Below are 20707 nucleotides of genomic sequence, written 5' to 3' on the forward strand. Positions count from 1 at the left end.
TTTAGCTTGAATTTATTCAACTTGAATTCAAGTATTCTACCTTATTCCTATGGTGAGCCTCCCATTCAGGTTATTGCTGGCTCAGGTATCAAAGTTGAACTAAGATAACTTAAAAATTCAAAGATTTTACTCACCTGTGGGCTTGAGCCACCTTATTGATACTGCTGAATAGACTTTGCATATCACTGAAGTCCATCTGCCACCTTTTCCAACTTCTAGGCCTCACTTTGGCTCCTGAACTTTATTGCCACCAATATTTGTTGGGAATCAACTATTACTTAGTCATCTGTCTTCATCTCTTTGCTTTTCTTTGTCAGCTGTTTCTGTAGCAGGGCTCTAACACAGTTCAAACCGATTAACAGGTTTCTCTTTGGATCAGGGGGAACCACCTGACTTCCTCTCTATATCTGCTTATGTCTTCTAGTTGCTACAACCTTTACCTTCAAAACGAGAACCTGGCATAGTTAGGGGTCAGGTTCTATCTCTTATTTTTCCCCCACAGCTCTTGCAGGTTTGGAGAATATTTCATGTGATCATGAAATAATATTCTCTTTCTATTGAAAGTGAATGAATCAGCTTCCAAGGCCATCATTGTGAGAGAAGCATGGTTACCCAGGGCAGTGTTAGGCCATTGGAAGTTGGCAGCTGCCTTTCAATGCATTCCTGTTGGTATAGAGGATAGTTGTCACTGTTCTGGAGTTTCTCCTCCTGCTCCTCAGGAAAGAGGCCATACTTACCTGAGATTTTTTTGATACCCCAAGGAATCCTTTGAATCTTTTATTAAATCTATTCCTATTCATATCTGCTGTGAGGGAGTGGGGCCTAGGAGTGGCCGTGAACTCCCTAGCGCCCCCCTACCATCACATTAGGGTGAACTCAGCACCCTCAGAATCTCGCCCGCCACGACTTTGATGACAAATAAGTTGTATGGGAGGCTGCCTCTGTTCCCCTAGTTGACGGTACCGATGTTCCTGCCCCTACTCCGAAATGGGGTCTCTATGTGCCCCGCCTTAAGGGCTATGCGTGCCTCCAAACCTCCCCTTCAGCACACCCCAAGCCTCGCAGCTGTTCTGTGGGACGTTTGTATGGTCCCTCGCCCCTCTGGTGCCCTCTCTCTCCGGCACCCTGGGCTCCTCGCCCACTTGGTGCCCCCTTTGGGCCGGGCTCCTATCTTCCAGCCCGCTCCCTGCGCCCTGGGCCTGTCTCGCCAGTAGCCGACTATCGCTGGCGCCCCCTGGGTCCAGCTCGCCACCGCCGCCCTAATACCGGCGCCCTTGGGCCCGGCTCGCCACCGCCGCCCTAATACCGGCGCCCTTGGGCCTGGCTCGCCACCGCCGCCCTAATACCGGCGCCCTTGGGCCTGGCTCGCCACCGCCGCCCTAATACCGGCGCCCTTGGGCCTGGCTCGCCACCGCCGCCCTAATACCGGCGCCCTTGGGCCTGGCTCGCCACCGCCGCCCTAATACCGGCGCCCTTGGGCCTGGCTCGCCACCGCCGCCCTAATACCGGCGCCCTTGGGCCTGGCTCGCCACCGCCGCCCTAATACCGGCGCCCTTGGGCCTGGCTCGCCACCGCCGCCCTAATACCGGCGCCCTTGGGCCTGGCTCGCCACCGCCGCCCTAATACCGGCGCCCTTGGGCCTGGCTCGCCACCGCCGCCCTAATACCGGCGCCCTTGGGCCTGGCTCGCCACCGCCGCCCTAATACCGGCGCCCTTGGGCCTGGCTCGCCACCGCCGCCCTAATACCGGCGCCCTTGGGCCTGGCTCGCCCTCTCTCTTTCTCTGCCCCGCTCTGGGGCCTTGCCCTCCCTAGGGCCACCACTGAGCGCCTTGCGCTTCTTCTCTGCCCCGCTCTGGGGCCTCACCCTCTCAGGGGCCGTTACCGCGCTCCGCACGCTAGGGGCACAGGTGATCGCTGCTGTGCCTGTCCCCTTGACCCTTCTCTGGGTCCGGTTGCCCCACTGGGCAAAACACCGCCCCTATGGGCTGGGGTCTGCAACCCCGCACACCGCGCCTCCCTGGCACAATACGGTGCCTCTCCGGCACTGACAATAGTGCCCTGCTGGCACTGTGCCCCTACTGGGCACCAGGAACCCCCAAGCTGCTGGGGAGCCCCCATGAGGCCTCCTCACTCCCCTACAGCCTCACCCGGTCCTCCGGTGCAAACTGTAACATAAGCTCGAGCCACCCGGCTGTAACATAAACCACACAGAGTCTCCCTGCTCCAAACATAAACACAAGCCCCACCAAGGCTCTCAAGCCTACCTCCCTTTAGGGCCTTCTTGTTCCCCGCATCATCGCAGCTGGTTAGCGTGGTAAGGCTGCGACCACTAACTCAGGCCACTCAGCTCAGCCGCAGAGCTCCTGCTCCTGCAGCAGCCAGAAGGGAACTGCAAGGCAGGCTCCGGCCTAAGCTGTTTATAAAGGCCCGGCCCTGCCCCCTTCTGGCCATGTGACCCGCCTGGTCACCCTGGTAACCGGCACCTGAGCTGCCCAGGTGATTGGCAGCTCTGCCAATCATACTCACAGTCACAGGGCACTTGCGTGACTCCGTGACATCTGCATATAAAGTCCATAATGCCCAAATTATAATGGCTGTGTGTGGACAAAACGAGGGTGCCTGTGCATGACACTTTAAAGTGGGCTAAATGCTTTTGCCCCACTTTAATGGTGTTGGTGTTTGCAGGCATTGGCGGCATATTGCACATTAATTCCAGCCACCGTGGAAACTCGGCAGCGTAATGTGTCTTAAATTACTTTGGGCGCAGCAAATTAAAACTCCTCCAAGGAGTTTTAGTTTGCTGCCCCTAAGGCTGTGGAGTGAAGCAGTGGGCTCTGTGCAGCTCCTGGCTCTGCAGAAAGCCCTGCAGGCAGCCTGGCAGTAGCCCAGGAAGCCAGGCTATGCCCAAGAAAAGCGGCAAGTCTGACCCTGATCCTCCCTCCCAGAGCCTGCCTGCCTGGCTGAGCTGCGTGGGGGCCCAGCGCTTCCCCCTGCAGCTGCAGCACCCCAGGACCGCCCAAGCCAGGTGCCAGTGCTTGGGTGCCACTGGGGGCGGGGGGGAAGCACCAGCCCCTGTCCTGCAACCTGGGGACAGCTCCTCCTGTCGGCAGCTCATCCTCCCCTCCCCTCCACAGAAGCAGGTAAGTGGGTAAGTGTGTGCATCACACGGGGGTTTTATCAGCCCTAAATTGAAGTGGTGTTATTGTTAGAAATGGAATATTGTTAGAAATGGAGTATTGTTAGAAATGCACAGCTTGCATCTTGCACCTGATAAGAAAGAAACACTGCCAAGGACTTTTCTCCTTGCCCAGCCTTGCCACAGCTCTTCTTATACTAAATCGCAGACTCTCCCCCAGCTTCTCCCTAGCCTTTCTCATGCAGATTACAGAAGCTGGAATTCAACTGACTGTGTCCTTGAAAGGGGGCGGATTTAAACTCTTGGTGACCTATAATAGTCTCTGAGCATGCTCAATTAGCTGATGCATATTTACCTCTCCGCCCTGCATACTTAAGTAGTTAATTATAATATATAATATGGGATGGATGTAGTGATGTAACCACATGTATGTTTGTATGAAACGGAAATGAGCTGTAAGAGCTCCTGTTTCTGCACACATGCCCAGGAGGAAAAAGATAAGTACAGCCTGCAAAAATTCCTTGGTGGGTTCAGAGTAATCTGAGTTTTTGACTGTGCTCTGACCCTATTTGCAAATACACCTTTTGTGCCATCAAATGTATGTGTGTCTGTGATACTTTGCGAGCCTCCAAGAAACAAACCACAATTTTTTGCATCATTATTAAAAACCCACCACTTTAATTTAGGGCCTCCACTTCGTCTACACATGAAAGGCTCTTTCCTCCTTCTGAAACTAAACTAGTAGTGATTTAGTTCCAAAAATAATATATCTTCTCTTATTTTAAAAAAAAAAAAGACAGATTGCTTGAATGCAAAGAGAAAAAATATTCCGTGTAGTCTGTAGTATCCATTAAAGGAATCAAATGACTCCAACTAAAATATTCTACAACATCCTCTCCATGTACGCATATCCATTTATTGAGGGTTTCCCTTTGACTTGATGACAATTTGCTTTGAAAGCATAATGCATAGCTTTTCTTCTAGCAGCCAACACCTATAGTTATGAATCCTTACTGGACAAACCAAACTAAAAACTGTTTTATAAGCAAAGAAGTGCTTCTTAAGCAACTAAATAATAAAGTAATAAGAAGTCCTTGTGAAAACTGCCTTTCAAATGAAGAAGGGGTAGAACCTTTGAATTGTGCCAACACCCACAGCACAGAATATTAAAGCTCTACCGAGGAAGCACACTTCTACACTTGTGTAACTGGGGTTTTCCAACTAAACTGAAATCTTTAACTTTTCTCACTAATCTTCTCTCACTATGACTTCTAACTGCTTCACTCCAGACCCCTGTTGTGGGTCTTTTACAGGTTCTTGTAAGGCTCCAAGCAACTCTTACACCAAGAGCATCTCAGATTGTTCTTCTGGCATAAAAAGCTGCTTGCCAACTAGCTTCTCAACTAGTAGCAAAGTGTCTGTTAGCAGTAGACCAGGGAGCTCCCTTGTTAATGGCTACCAACCAAATCCCTGCCTTCCCAGAAAATTGGTCAGACCTATGGGCTGCTATTCAGCCGGCTCTTATTGTGGCTACAATGAATCAATCTTCAACAGCAATGAGAAGGAGACTATGCAATTCTTGAATGACCGTCTGGCCTGCTACCTGGAGAAAGTGAGATTCCTGGAGCAGGAGAATGCTGACTTGGAATATAAAATCCAAGAGTGGTATGAAGGTCAAACCCCGTATGTATATACTGATCTCAACTGTTACTATAAGATGATTGAGGAGCTCCAGCAACAGGTAATGGCCCAACAGAGAATTTTATAATCTATGCAAACAGCCGGTTGTTCTCAAAGCTGTAGGAATTCTGAAAGCATTTCTTTCCTTTCTCAGAGGGCAAAAAAGAGTGGATGATAAATTGTGATACTGTGGAATCAAGTTCTTAGCTTTCAGTAAGGATCTTTATTTCAGAGCTACTCTTAATCTTTTCTTTATATAAATCTATCAGTTATTTTGCTATTTATTACTATGCATTCTGATAGCAACAGAAAATGGAATTCAGGATCAAAGAATAACACTTCTTAATAATTGTGCTATGTATGTGCTTATGAGCATCCCTTCTTTAATGACCCGCTTTTTTCATTATAACTCAGAAGTGGGACATAGATAGGAAATATTATTTTTCTGTCCAGTTTTTCTTTGCTAGATGTTGTTCTGCATTCCATTGGTTTGTATTGATGAGTTATCAAGGCTCATCAACACGTATAGTTTTAGGCTAGGTACAGATAGTCAGAAAACCCCAAGTGGAATCAATGTAAGTTATATGGTTTTCTGTAAGTGGTGTAGTTTAGATTAATAATAAACAGGACATACATTCACTCTTTGTGGGGAAAATCTTAAAACTGGGTTCCACCATTTTTAAACAAGTCTATATGTGCCAAATTCCTGTCCTATCACTGGTATAGACTAGCTTTCTGTGCCAAACTTCTGTTGTGTTATGGGTATAGACTGGTTTCTGATCACTTATACTGATAAAAGTGTAATGTTTTTAAAACATTTTAAAAGTGTAATGGCCTTAAAGTGCATGGACCACAAGAGGTAAGGAGATTTAAATCCACTTGAAAGGTATACATATTTTATTTTAGATCCATTGCTACTTTGGGAGCTAATCACCTAAAACATCAGGATGGAGAGAGTCAAATGATTCATCCCTTGCATCAGTCTTAGTGACTGCGGGCTTAGATTTTGTAGTACTTTGTGTTATGCACCTCACAATTATTGCACTTGCAAATCAGAGTATGGTAAAAATGCTAGATCTCTGCCTTCTGTAGAAATACAAGTATTGAAAAATTCCCTTTAATTTATTTAAAGTGGATATTTTAAAATGTTTTATTGTTTACAGGAAGCCTCTTATTTTCCAGATCTCCTGTGCTAAAGCTGATAATGCCAGGCTCTGTCTGGATGTTGACAATCTCAAAGTGGCTTCTGATGACTATGCTATCAAGTAAGTCTGATACCAATTGGACTGTGAATCATTAGTTGACCTTCTAGGTCTCAGTTCAGGTTTCAGTTACATTTTGTATATTAGGGAATTTTAAAATGATCGTATACTACAAGGTATTTGAAACTGTTACTCTATTTGGGAGAGAAATCACTTACTTTACAGCCAAAATTTTATGTTTTTCACACAATTTTGGTGCTAATTCACTTGCATTTTTCTATATAAGAAATAAAGAAATTAAGGCTACAAAAAGAGTTGATTCTTTTATTACAAGAGGCACGAATTTCTTAGGGTAATATCTTTTATTGGATCAACTGCATAGTTTGGACAGAGTTAGAGAAGCTTTCCAATGCAAGGCATTCATCAGGTCTGAGCAGTAAAAGCCAGCACAGTATAGTAAAAAAACAGTTGTAAGAGGGGGAGAGAACTGTAAGAATTAATCTCATAATTTAATTGACTGTTTCTGTTGTTCATGTTTGGTCATTGTCACGTGTTGTGGTCCCATCTTTGGACCTTAGCAGATTAGAAAACATTACGGCATTTTCACCTAACAAGCTTTACTTTTGGTCCACTAAATGGAAAAGACTATATCAAGAAGTCTTACAAAGTGAATCTATTGTAGAAGGTAACACCATCTGCCATCATCTTTGCAAAATAAAAAAAAAGGGAAGGGGCAATCTTGTATTCCTCCAAATTAACAGCAAAATATCCAATCTATAATCTGAACAGTGAGGAATCATTTTTTTATCCAGAGCTAGACTACCTCAAAAACAAGAGTTGTCAACATACGGAAAGACTCAAGACATTTACAAATAATCCAAAAAGGACCAGTACAAATAAACTAAGAAGTAAACTTGAAAGAAAATTGTGCTTGTTCAGGCTTTGTTTTAAGGATTATTAGTTATTACTATGTTCTTGTCATTTAAAGGTATGAATATGAACATGGGCTTTGCCAGAGCGCTGAAGCAGACGTCAAAAGTCTGCGTAGAATTCTGGATGACCTGACCCTGTGCAAGGCTGACCTGGAGACAGAGCTTGAGGCCCTAACAGAGGAGCTCCTCTGCCTCAGGAAGAACCATGAGGAAGTAAGACAGTAAGCCAAAACAGTTAGAACTTAAATGGTACAAAAGACCATTAAAATGCATGTATGCTGTGAAATCTGGAATGCATTTATTGGATGCAAAAGAACTAAAGGAACATTATAGTTGCAAAGGGATTTACAGAAAAAGATAAATGATTATCAGCCATTACAGCCATTATTGTTCTCCACAATGATGGATTTCACTTTTTTGTTAGAACTCATTTCAGTATGAAATCCTCCTATCTCTTTTGAGGAGTCTCCCATATAAAAAAATCACTGTTATCTGTCTAAATTCATATCGTCTTACTTTGACACAGCCCCAGATAGTCTTGTAATTTTGACAGTTTCTCTATAAGCTAATGGGATCCACACTCAGTGTCTGTACTCAAAAGAAAATAGAAGATAATGTGTGATTTTCAAATACAGCCCATCGGGTCTCTGTATTATGGTAATTATTTATTGCTGCTTACTTCAGAACATACTCATAGTAAAAGCCAAAAGGAAGCACTTTCTCCCCCACTCTCAATTAACTTTTCCTGAACAATGGAAAAATATTTTTTAAGTTACCCTTTTTCAGACCAGAGTAATGGAAAATAGATCTTGGAGAAGGCTATATGGATAATTACCTGATCGGCTTCTATTTCTGTGTTAGGTTATAGCTGGGCTTGGTTAATCTCTGCTCGAGATATGAGAGCAAAGAGAGCCCTTAGAGGCTCAGGAAAATTCCAGCCAGTGCTATTCAGTGGGCAGTGAAAAAAACAGATCCCTTCTAAATATTTACTCTCTTGTTCTTCCTTCTCCATAGGAAGCCACTCCACTTCGACGTCAGCTTGGTGACCATATCAATGTAGAGTTGGATGCAGCTCCATCATGTGACCTGAACAAGGTCCTGGATGAGATAAGATACCAGTATGAGACCTTAGTTGACAACAACCAACATGAAGTTAAAGACTGGTACCACACTCAGGTGGGCATCTCATAGTAGACAAATCACCAAGAAATTCCAAGCTCAAAAGATGCCCAACTGCCTTTTAAAGTGGAGTCACAATTCCTGACTTCCCCCTTTCATCTGGCATGTATTTCAGATGGAGGAACTGAATAAGGAGGTGATCTCCAGTGGAGAACAGCTGCAGGGCTGCCAAAACGAAATCATTCAGCTAAAACACACTGTTCAGGCTCTGGAGATCGACCTGCAGACCCAGCACAACCTGGTGTGTATTACTGTGAGTGCTCTCGATGCCTTTGACATACCTGAAAATGAGCACAGACCCATGTTTGACCTACAGCTGTAGTTGAAATTCTAAGTCAGTGCTACTGCCTGGCCATTTATCTGTGTATCAGGATTCTCTTGTACTGAAACAGCAACCAGATTTCAGACATGTTTATGACAACTGCCTTTGTAGCACAGTAAAAAAAGACCCTGATCAGCCCCCTCTGATGGCATGGATTTGCAATCAGGCACATAACACCTGCCTGAACCTAGTCATTAGACATGGACCTGCCTGAACCTAGTCATTAGGGCAATGATTCTCAACCAGAGTGCCACTAAGAGCTGCAATTTTCCAACAGGGTTCTTGAGTCTATGCCAGGGTGCCTTGATCTAAAAATATTGAGAACCTCTGCCTTGGGGGATGATTGTTTTAATCTTATATTGTACCTTAGTTTGAAGGTGAACACCCCAGAAAATTGCTGCAACCTTGTAACATTCAGTTAAAAATCAGGACACCATCCAGGATTTTCTAATACACAAAATCAGACAGTGATACTTGAATAGGACTCCCTGGTGCATCTACATAAGACACTTTACTGCACATTAGACTGAGTCAATGCACATTAAAGCACCGCCGTCTATACATGCACAGCTATTACTGCACATTAAATTAATATAATGAATTGTTTGCTAGTAAATGGTGCATTAACTAATGTGCAGTAGCATATGTGTAGACACTAACTGGAAGCAAATTGCTCCCGGTCAGCCCAGGCAGCAGGGGACCACAATGGCTGCCTGGCTTAAGCCCCCAAGGTCCAGGGGACAGGGGGTAGCTGTCCTGGCTCCAGAACCTGCTCCCTACCGGATGCAGGAAGATAGCGGCTGGCTCCAAGCCCCAGGGTGTGGAGGGAGCTGTCCTGGTTCAAGGGGCATTTCCCTCCCAGCTGCAGGGAGATCGGGATCAGAACCTGGCTCGATGGCACTGGCACATTACTTGCATGTGTAGACATACCCACTGAGTCTGTCTGACCCACTTTTTTCCCTCTCAGAACACTGCTCTTGAAAATACTTTGGCAGAAACAGAAACGCACTACAGCCAGCAGTTATCAGAGCTCCAGTGTCTGATCAGTGATGTGGAAGTACAGTTGGCTGAACTTCAATCTGACATAGAGCACCAACATGGCGAGTACAAGGTCCTCTTGGATGCTAAGTGCCAGCTGGATTGTGAGATCAGCGTGTACCACAGGCTGCTGGATGTAGAGGACTGCAGGTACATATAGTGCAAGCAACTAATGGTCAAACTATGTACATAAACATTAGAGGTGTACGAAGCGGGCCATATTTGGTTCGGATTTGGCCCAATCAAAGGGACAAAGATTCGACTCATTTATTCAGATGACTACTCTGATTCAATTCGGCCGAATCTGAAGATTCAATGCTGATTTGGAGAGTCAGCGATTTGGCCATAGACACAGCTTTATATGTTTTTTCTACATACCTTGAGGTACCAGGTGCAGCTCGTGAATGCTGTGATGGTGGGGTGGATGGAGCACCCCACAGGAGCACAAGGGGGGGCAGTGTCCCCCACATGCTTGGCGGTGGACCCAGAAGATTGGAAGTACTTTTGGTCCACTTCCGGCTGCACTGCTGAGCACATGGGTAACTCCCCCCTCCGTCCTCCCCCGCCCTCCTGAGTCCCCCCGGCTCAGTAATTGGCCACGGGAGATCCTGGATGCCACTCCCGACCCAGGAGGAAGCGGTGGGGGGGGGGGGTGTCCCCTGCATACTCAGCGGCAGACCTGGAAGTGGATCAGAAGTGCTTCTGGTCCACTTCCACGTCTGCTGCCAAGCATATTGGTGACAGCATTCACCTTTGGAGTTGGGAGAGCCAAACTGAAGTCTTTCCCCTTTGAGTTGGGAGAACCAAACTAAAGTTTTTCCTCCCAATCATTTTGGCCTCTGATTCTCCCACATGTTCTTTTTTTCTCCTTGTCTGCCATTAGGGTGGCCTTAATGACTATCTGCAGCTGGGCTCAGGAAAGAGAAAACTATTTGTCCTGAATACTGACATTCTGGAATTATGAATCATCCTAAGGGAGAATCCCTTGCCTTCTCAGACAGCTCAGAAAGACAGCCTCTGCTTCTGTGTTTTTTTAGCAAATAGGAAATAGAAAAAGGACCCAGCTGCTAAAGCAGCTGTTCTCTGGATTTGGATTTTCCACATAATATTTTTGCTGTAAATTCTTTATGTTTCTTTTCATTTCATCTTGTAACATTAGTTTCTGAAAAGTCCTTTAGACATGTATTAAATCTATCCTAAATGATTTTGTTTTTTCCTAGGCTACCCAACTACCCTGGTAACCCAGGCTGTACAACCTCCATCAGCTCAGCAGTTGGCAAACAAGTCTGGTCAGAACCAATCCAGTCACCAGTCTTTCCTTCTGACTGCACCCCCAGCATCCCAGCAGCAGAACCCAATCCGATTCAACCCTGCTGCAATCCCTGTGCACCCACTTCTCTTCTCACTCCAGGCTGTGCATTAGTAACTCAGATCTCCACTCAAATCTGTTAAATGTGAACATTTTCACTAGAAGGAGTAATAATATGAGGCAATAAAACAATGTTATGGGCTAGTGAAAGGAAAACTACAGTAGACTCAAGTCTCTAAGCTGAGTTTTTTGTAGCTGTGTCAGGGACTTGAATGGTCAATTAGGAATCAAAATCCTTTGGATGGCTTTAGATATCTCAGTCCTATCCATTTGCAAGTGCTGAACTGCTTGCCACGTCAACATATTCTTCGGCTTTCAATGTGCCTCTTGCAGTGCATTTTCTGCCTTCTGTTCCACCTCAGTGTCTAAAGCAGATTGAAACCTCCTTATTTCTTAATAAAAAGGTAATTACTATGATATAGCAAACTTCTTTCCTTTTTGTATTCATCCCTTTCATAGTCATTATTTTATATATTTCATGAACAGCTGTTTGAAAGCTGGCTCCTTTCATTTCATACTGGAACCCTGATTCCAGTTGGGTCCTTTAGGCTAGCGGTGTCAAACTTACCCCGTACCCTGGGTCACAAACAGACTGCAGGGGTCCTTTGTGGGCCAGATCCACAGGGCCAGCAGCAGCAACCATCGTGGTGGCAACCGGGCACAAGTGGCTGCAGGGGAAGTAGGACCATGATGGCATGGGTGTGAGTAAAGGCTGTGCTGACAAGGGCCACATGTGCTGGGGTGCCAGGAGCCTGGATTTTGCAGCACGTCCCACTTACCACTAACCACAACCCCAAATTCCTTGGCCTGCTGGTAGCCCACAGGCCACGTTTGTCACCTTTCCTCTGAGCCGTAACAAATATAAACAGTAGCATTTTACCTAATAACCTCCAGATTTAAAACTATCAGGTAAACAACACTAAGGTATTTTAGTAGCAAGAGATGCTTGAACAGGTCCACAGTTTCACAGATTTTTTGAAGAGGGAGATAAAGAACTTAAAATTGGATCAATGTAGTAAGAGAAAGACAACAGACACATTTAAGGAGGGCCTAGACCTAGGCAGAACATTGAAACAGTTATAGGGCAGAATAATGGGGAAAGAGTGAAGGGAAGCAAGACGAGTTTATGAAAGGTTAAAGGGGAGGAGGTTGCAGTAGTTGTGGTAAGAGATCATCAGAGCCTGAGCAAGGTTTTGAAGTTAACCAACAAGAAAAGATAAGTGGATCTTGAATTACTGAATAGGAAGAAGTGGTAGGATTTGGCGTCCGGGGCGAGGGGGCAGGGGAGGAAACCCAAAAGATAGGGGAAACCCTGGCAGGGAGGAGAAATGGGGAGCCCCAAGGGCAGAGGGGAGACCAAAATGGGAGTGGGGGAGAGGGATTCTTACCTTCCAGTCCTCAAGGCTCCTGCTTGCCTGAATGTGTGACTGCTCCACACTCAAGCTAACACTAACCCCAATCAACTTTTGAGAAGCTTAAAGTATAATGTGTAACCATGGTCAGAAATGCTTGCCTGAGTTTAGGGGAGGGGAGTGGTCAAAAGCAGAAGCAGTTTTAGTAGCAATTATCACATAAGGGGTAAATCGAAGCTGCTATGTGTATTTTTTTCTCTTTAATCTGTAAAAGGAGGTTGTGTGGAAAGAGGTCTAGATTAAAATAGAAAGGAAAAGAGACAGTACTTTATGTCTTTTCCTTCCTAGGAAAGTCCTCTGATTGTTCCTAGGGCAACTCTTGGAGTTCTTATGTAGCTTACTGATAGAAATGAGCAAATCTTTTTGTAGCCCTCACAGGGTAGCTAAAGTTGATTCAGTCTGAGGTAGCATAAACGGGACATAAAATGGCAGAAGTTCAGCCCTCTGCAAAACTGTCAAGTTTGATAATCACTTCATAGTCTGAGCAGAGAGAAGCTCTGCACCAGATCCTAAATTAGAACATAGATTAAAAATGATAGTAGCAAAGTATATGTCAATTCTAGTAGATATCTGCAGTTTCATCTCCCTATAAAGAAGTGTATTTATGAATTTGATACTTATCCAGAAAGTGTAGCATAGAAGGTACAACTCAGGGGGAGGGAAGCACATACAGCTTCACAGCCATTATGCCCACCAGTAATGGGCTGCTTCCAGGACAATTATGGCACCAGTGTGATTTACATAAGGAAACTGCACCTCAAGGTGCCGGAAAGCAAAACTCATGACTTGTGACTTTGTGTGTGTGTTAAGGTGCAGCAGGGTGAAAACAGCAGGCATGGTAACCCCTGCTGAGGCCTTGAAGCCTTCCAGGTTTCAGGGAGATAGGTGCAGGGATTTCTGGCATGGACAACTGCTGGCATCTTAGTCGGGGGGCACATACCACCCCGCCCAAGCAACCAGAGGGGAGGGGGGTGTTCACTCTGTGGCCAATCTCAGACTCAGAGGCAGCCAATCCTGGAAGCAGCTGCGGTGCTCCTGGAAGTGGCTGCGACACTACATCCAATGCTCCCACTCCCCAGCCGGCAACCACAGCGGGGGCACCGGTGCTCTTGCCTGCCCCTCGCCCATCACCTAAGCAGGGAGCATGGTCTGTAAGGAGGTGCACCAGTTGCTCTCAGGGGGTGTGTGTGCACCCCCCGTGCACCGCCTACACATTGCCACTGGTTTCTGGGAATCTGCACCTCAAAGTGCTGACAACCAAACTCACGACATGTAATTTTGTGTGTGTGTTAAGGCACAGTGGGGTGAAAACAGCAGGCATGACACCTGCCAAGTTTTAAGGAGATAGGTGCAGGGCTTTCTGGGAAACTGCACTTTGTCATGGAGTAGGGTCCCTAGAGATGGCCGTGATACCCCTAGGGTCCTGTGATCATGCCAGCTCCACCCTGTGAATGCCTTCTCTTCTCCCTTGCTGCCACATCTTGTTGGAAACAATAGTAGATAGGGAGTCTGCCCTCAAGTTTCAGCTCAGTTACGGTCCTAATGGACCCCACTAAACCCTGTAGGTTTTTGGAGCCCTTGCTGGGACCTGCTTTAAGTAGGTGCCTCAAAGGGACACCCTATGCCTTATCCCGTGCCCCATGCCTCGCAGATAGTATATTGATATCATCCCTGTAGTGAAGTCTTGGTCTCACTGTACCTTCTATTGCTGGAGAATATTCTATTCTCTACATCCCTGTTGCTACACCCTCGCTGGTGCTGGAGCCCCTGCATGGCACGGTAGTGTGCCCCAATGAGGCCTCCTCCTTCCCTACAGCCTAAGCCCGGTCCAACACTTTAAATAACAACAGGTAAGCAGTACAGTAGCACTAGCATCTCAGGCAACCAAATTGTCACAGAGCCTTTCTTTCCTTTCCTGCAGGAGCTTCTTCTCCAGCAGCTGTCAGAGGACTCTCCCTGCCAGCCCCAGCCCTGGGACTTAGATGTGCCCAGGGCCCTGCCTCCTTCCAGTCAGCTGGGGACAGGTGCTAGTGGCACAGGTTGTAGCTGTTTTGGTCTAAGGACATGGCAGGAAAGGTCCTTTGGGTCAACCCGATATCTTTTAGTAGACCAACTGAATAGTTGGAGAATTCTATCTTAGCAAGCTTTTGGGTTGAAAACGCTTCATCAGGCTAAGGAAGCACCTGCAATTGGTGTGTGTGCACTTCCTGGATGGAAGGAATAGGAAAGAAGCCAGAAATGGAGGTGGCAGAGGGTGAGAGACAGCCTGGGGGGTCGGAAGAGGGATGTAGCAACACAGGTAGAAGTGCTGAGGTACATGGGAAGCGGGAATTGCCTCCCTCACCAGTGTCTCTGGGCTTTTTATTCAAAGAGCTGGGAGCTGGGGCTGGGTGGGGCAGCCATTGACGGGGCTAGGAGAACAGACAAGGGATGGGGCCAATTTGGAGATTCGGCCAATTAGGCAGCGGCCAAATCTCTACATCAGATTCACCTGAATCAATTCAGGACATTGATTCAAATCACTGAATCAAGTCACTGTCCCCTGAATCAGCTGAATCCAAATCCGAAGTGAATACTAGCCACTTTGCACAGGCCTACTTAACACATGCACATGATATGAGGTTTGCTTTCAGCAGTTTGAGGTGCAGTGTCACAGAAATGCCTGCACCTATCTCTTTGAACCTTGGCAGGCTTTATGCCATCAGAAGGGGCTAGCATCCCTGCTGCATTCATCCCACTCTGCCTTAACACACACAAGTAATATGAGTTTTGCTTTTAACACTTTGAGGGGCATTTTCACAGAAACCTCTACACCTATTGCCTTGAAACTTGGCAGGCTTCATGCCCTCAGAAGGCCCAACCATCCCTACTGTTTTCATCCAAATCTTCAAAAAATGACAAAGTTATAGGTATTTTAGTGATTCCCCATTATAGTCTATGACTGAATCACTGAATGGGCACTGAATATTTGAATCCGATTCAGCCGAATTGAATTGGGACAGTGACTTGAATCATGGAATTGAATCACTGTCCCTCCATATTGGCCAAAACCAAATCCGAATTGAATATTTGCCGCTTTGCACAGGCCTACCAGTTTCCTACTGAAGAAGCACTCTAGGTCACTAGCTTTAAATGTAGCTTTTAACCAGTTCTGATTGCCTCCTGCACATTGGTGGACCAACATACCTCCTTCTTCTGGATCTCTAAACTACCTTTAAGTATTCAGAGGGAAGTACACACCGGGTCTCTTTGTCTTTAAGTTGGGCCACAGAACTACGCATGTCAAAATCCAATCCACTTCAGGGCCAAGTTTCTTAAAGCAAGCTGAACTCTTAAGAGAACAACAAACATGAACGATAAAGCATCAGTGTCCAGCAAGAGGTATGTCAAATGTGGTGGGTTTCTTCTTAACACTTAGAAAGTAGCAAGTTGATTTAGAGAAGTACAAAGAAAGAATATCCTAGCAGGATAGGGAAAGAATAGTCGTTCAGGTGACAGCAGCACACTGTAATAATTGTAATTACTTATATATGGGGTATTAGGCCAAAACTAACTACTCCCTGTTGAAAGGCTTACACAGCTTCATAAAATGCAGGAACTCAGTAAGAAAGTGCAGTAGCCTAAAAGCAGTCACAAAGGCAGCACCATATACCAACTTCCATGAAAGACCTTTCTAGTTCTTCTTCTTTTGCTGTGGTTTCTCCGGATAAGGTTGGTTCTTCCAAAAGAACAGCATTTTAATCTGGTTTTCTCTAGCCTTTACTCAACATCCCTGACTATTCCTGACCTACCTATGCATTGTGCATTACTTTAAAAAGTAATTGCCTTACTACTGTGCAATGCTTTGATTCTCATTTATTTGCTAGTGAATCTCCTGTTTTCTATTTCTGTACTGATTTTAAGCCATTAAACATATAATAATCAAGTCTGACTTGCTTTCCCACCATGATATTTTCTTTTGTGTCTGTAATTACAGACTCCTAATATTGTACTAAAAAAATCCCCTTTAGATCTCAAAGTCCTTACAACCATTAATTAATTCCACTGTTCAACAATGCTGTGAACAAAGGGAAAATGTTTATTGTACAAATAAGTACATGAGTTACAGAGGCTAAACAACCTGTCCAAGATCACACAGAACTTCAGAGGCAGAGTCAGGATACTGACCCAGGTGTCAGGGATCAGATCCTTCACTGCAAACACAAGGAGATGCAGAATGGCTCTTGTGGGCCAGCTTGTAAGTCTGCATGGACAGTGTCCAAGAATAGGTTCCCACTCAAGGGTAGGTGGTGGCAGCATCACTGGGTATACAGCTGTAAATAATCATTTAATTCCCATCCTCTTAGGAAAGAACCACAGGTATAGGCTAATTTTACATCACTAATCATGATGGGGAAAGCTTCAGCTCATTCCGCACCATTTACATTCTTTACCTTTCGTTACATAAAGGTAACAAAAACTGAATTGCTAAGAAATACAATTATATCAGTTCTGACTCGTCAATGATACAAAAACCTACATGGGACTTCATGCTCAGACTGCCATACTAGCTACGGTGAAGCACAAAACCATGTTACATAGCCATCTTAGTAATAGTTCTGTTGCTTTTAGAACCCATGTTCCCTTCATCAGAATTATTTTTCTTAAGGCCTTGTTACACGTTCCACTTTGAGCAGCTCGACTGTTGATCAACGTTAGTGCTAGCTTGAATTTGGAACAGTCACTTATTAAGGCTAAACACCTTCTCTGTCTCCCACCTGCACAGCTGTGATGTGCCACTAGCAGGCTGGCGAGCAGGGGCCTGACTGAGGAGCTACAGCTGTGAGTTGCCTCTACAGGGCTGCTGAGCAAAGACAGGTTCAATCCCTGGGTTGGGTGGGCAGCAGGAACATAAAGCTGGAAGAGTTAATGGGATGGGGATAGGTAATGAAATGAGAAGTGGAAAGGAAATGAGGATGGGAGAAGCATGGTGAAATGAAGGAAATCAGCTACTGAAGAATGAAGTAAAGAGAAACTAAATTAAAGAAGGTCTCATGTTTTAATAAATTGGAATTGGAGTATGGGGGGTGCTGGTCATGCTTCCCAGGGTGGCTGGGAGGTAGAAGCAGTGAGGGAAGGCACTTTCTGGAGAGCTACTTCCCCTGCCCTGGGAAGGAAGCCCCAGCTCATGGGGCCCAATCCAGCTCCCCACCTTGTTTCCCCTCACAACCCCCACCTCCTAGACCCCACTCCTGGACCTGTCTATGCCCTGTGACCTGACTAACTAGCATGTGCTCTGCAGGCAGTTTCCACAGGGCTGTAAAGGTCACAGCCTTAGAGGCAGGAGAGGGGAGTTGGCTTGGTGCCAGAACTGTCCCCTGTGTAGTAGAGTTCAGGGGGTGGAAAGTTTGCCCACACAGAACAGGAGGGTGGGGAAGGGGACACTGCATCCTGGGATGCTGGAGGACTGCAATGTGGCTGGTCATTGGTGAGGAGTGGCTACATATTAATGGAACAAGAGCTAAGTAAGATAGATCAAAGAGAAATCTGCCCTGGAGTGGCATAACTTTAAGCTGCCTAAAGAGTGTTTAAAACTAGTTTCAGGTGTTGATGTGCAGACAATCCAGGGGTTAAGAGCTCCAGGAACTGCCTAAAATTAATGTGTAACAAGGCCCTGAAGCCTTGTTATCTACTACACAGTGAGCTCAGATGTTGATGGGTGTTAGTGCTAGCTTGAGTCTGGAGCAGTCACACATTTAGGTTAGCAGGGGCCTGGAGGACTGAAAAGTAAGAATCCCCCACACCTATTTCAAGCTTCCCCTCCTGTTCTCTGCTCCCAGGGCTTCCCTGCTTCCCGTTGCCCCCAGGGCTCCCCCCTGCCCCTCAGGATTCCCCTGTACTCCACCCCACACCCAGATCTTCCTCCTCTGCTTAATTGTGGCTGGCCACACTGTCTGTTCCAGGAGAGCAGGTAGGAAAGGATTAATCTGCCTGCCAAGCCCCTGCAGTAGCTGCCACCAGGTTACTTTTCACCTGACTGAGCCAGGCCCATAGAGCAACAAGGGTGGCAGTGGTGGCTGGGCAGGTAGGTTAAGCCTTCCCTGCTTGCTCCCCCAGGGACAGACAGCAAGGGAAGCCACATGTAAGCAGCAGGTGAGGAGAGCAGCAGGACAGTGAGTGGGGATCTGGGGTCCTGGGAAGGGTAGGGGGCAGTGAGCCCAATCTGGACTGGTGGGGGAAAAGAAGTAGGATGGATGTTTACACTAAGGTGTAGCCCAGTTTGGATAAACCTTAGTGTAACATGAGCTGGGTAACATAGATCAGAGATAAACATGTCCTGAGTGGCATAACTTTAAGCCACATAAACTAGAGACAGACATTCAAAAAGCTGGAGCCTGAATTGATTCAATCTTTGCAGGTTAATTTAACCTGCCTGGGTTGAACCAATTTGTAACAGGACAAACATTCTTTCTGGACTGAGAAAATGCAGGCAAATGTGCTGGGGGGCACTAGAGCACACCTTTAACTACAGGGATCTATGCTGGAGAGTGTGGCCAGGCTGGGCTGAGCTGGCCAGGGAGGGGTTTAATTAATTCCCCTCCTCCCTGTCCCACTGGCAGGGACCCTAGCCAGGTCTGCTGGGCACTCCCCCCTCACAGTTGCAGGGGCCCCTGAGGCAGAGGGGGGCAAGGAGGAGAGTTAGTCTCCCCTCGACTCCCACTGGCAGCCAGATCCGCCCACCATCACTACTGCGCTCACTACCTGTGGCAGAATAGACCCGTGCTGTCTCCTCCGCCAGACGCTAGAGGAAGGAGGAATAAACCCTGTCCCTGCCCCTCCCCCAAAGGGCCCCTGTCTGGCTGTGCCTCTGTACCGCTGCTGCAGCAGGAGGGGGCAGGGCCTTGGGGGAGGCAGCCCCTGTCATAATGTTGGAGAACATGATCCCCTTCCCAGCAGGGGTGCTGCTGGGCCATGGACACCCAGCTGCAGTGCCCCAGAGGCAGAACAGGGAATAATCCCTCTCCCTGTCCCCACCTCAAGAGGCCCTCCTGCTGGCACTGGCCCCGCCCCTGCCTGGCTGCTGGAGTGGCAAGGGGGCAGTCACCGTGACAGGGGAAGCAGCCCCCATCTCCATTTACCCAAGTGCTAGCCTCTTCCCGGCAGTCGCCATGCTGCAGGGCTGGCAGAGCTGCTGTGGATCATGGTGGCACTGCAGGGGTCTTGCAGGACTCTGGCCCACTCTGGACCCCAGTGCTGCAGTACCCTGGCTGAGAAGGGGCTTGCACTCCCTGATATTATGACAGGGGCTGCTGCCCCCAAAAGGGCCCTGTCCCCTCCTCCTGCAGTGGTGGGACGGGGGCATGACCAGACAAGGCCCATTGGGGGTTATGGTTCCTCCCTTCAGTGTCCAGTGGAAGGGACAACAAGGGCCTATTCTGTCACAGGGAGTGAGCGTAGCAGTGGCAGTGGGCAGACCCAGCTGTCAGTGGGGGTAGAAAGGAGACTAACTCACCTCCTTGCCCCACTCTGCTTCAGGGGCCATGGTGCCCCATTGCTGCAGCAGTGACGGTGGAACGCCCAGCAGACCTACCTTGGGTCCTGCCAGTGGGATAGAGAGGGAGGAATTAAACTTCTCTCTGGCCAGACCCCTGCCCCTGCTCTGGCTAGGCTGGAGCCGAGAGCCCAGCCCAGAGAGCGTATCAGGATGCTAGGGGAGTGTGAAGGGGTTGAGGACGTGCGGGGCAGGGGCGATGCCGAGGTCGGCGGAAACGGGCCCGATTTCCGGGTCCAGGCAGGAAAACCGGCCCTGAGGTCTTCCCCTTTCAGGAACCTGGACGCATCCGGGTTGAGGCCTACCCGGACCAATAAAAGGAACACGGCAGATCCAGAGGCGGCGGAGCCGGACACATGAGCGGCGGACCCGAGAGTGGCGGGTTCAAAGGCGGCGAAGCTGGAGGTGAGCGGGAAAACCGCCGGCGGCGGGGGATCCGCCCTGAGGCAGGTGCAAGCCGCCTGGCAACAAGGCAGGATCTACTGGGGCAGAGGTAGGACCCAGCGTGACAGGGAGACATGATCGATGGGCGGTGGAGGGATGAGCACCCGAGCACCGCAGGAGTCAGCGGCACCCGGCCGGAGCCGGGTACCGTAAGTACTGGAAACTAGAGGCCATCTCGGGCGGGAGGAAACCCCCCCCGCCTGAGGTTCTTGGGCAGGCTAAGGGGTGGACAGAAGCCCCGGCCTAAGGGTAGGAGACCCCAGCCCGGACCCGGCAAAGGGGCAGCATAGGAGTCAAGTAAACTCCGGCCCCAGGCCATTAAGCCGGGAATTTTACGTTGGACTTGCACTTTGGGTTTCTTTTGCCTTTACGAACATTGGCAGGGCTAATGCCCTGTAGGGTGGTCTGCCCGGCGAGGGTGTAGGGGAGGAGGAGCCCTCAGGACCCCCTGGAGTTACTGA

At 47.7% G+C, this 20707-nt stretch overlaps 1 protein-coding gene across 1 annotated transcript; it reads left to right on the plus strand.

The window, feature by feature from the left end:
• The first annotated feature begins 4401 nt into the window (after nt 1-4401).
• Nucleotides 4402-20162, plus strand: LOC149866915 (keratin, type I cuticular Ha4-like). Its single transcript, XM_090041668.1, has 8 exons — nt 4402-4878; nt 6000-6082; nt 7008-7164; nt 7966-8127; nt 8246-8371; nt 9420-9640; nt 10711-10779; nt 19919-20162. The coding sequence occupies exons 1-8, from the start codon at nt 4402-4404 to the stop codon at nt 20160-20162; spliced, it is 1539 nt and encodes a 512-aa protein (XP_089897794.1).
• The last annotated feature ends 545 nt before the right edge of the window (nt 20163-20707 follow it).

This window comes from Crocodylus siamensis, chromosome 4 (assembly GCF_052110815.1).
Source record: "Crocodylus siamensis isolate JL-2025a chromosome 4, ASM5211081v1, whole genome shotgun sequence".
Classification (NCBI taxonomy): domain Eukaryota; kingdom Metazoa; phylum Chordata; order Crocodylia; family Crocodylidae; genus Crocodylus; species Crocodylus siamensis.

What these genes read in the sequence shown, in the direction of transcription:
- LOC149866915 (XM_090041668.1), top strand. Translation starts at nt 4,402, where the DNA reads ATGACTTCTAACTGCTTCACTCCAGACCCCTGTTGTGGGTCTTTTACA. An exon ending in TCTGATGACTATGCTATCAA is followed by an intron (nt 6,083 to 7,007) that starts GTAAGTCTGATA and finishes TGTCATTTAAAG; the next exon opens with GTATGAATATGAACATGGGC. An exon ending in TCAGGAAGAACCATGAGGAA is followed by an intron (nt 7,165 to 7,965) that starts GTAAGACAGTAA and finishes CCTTCTCCATAG; the next exon opens with GAAGCCACTCCACTTCGACG.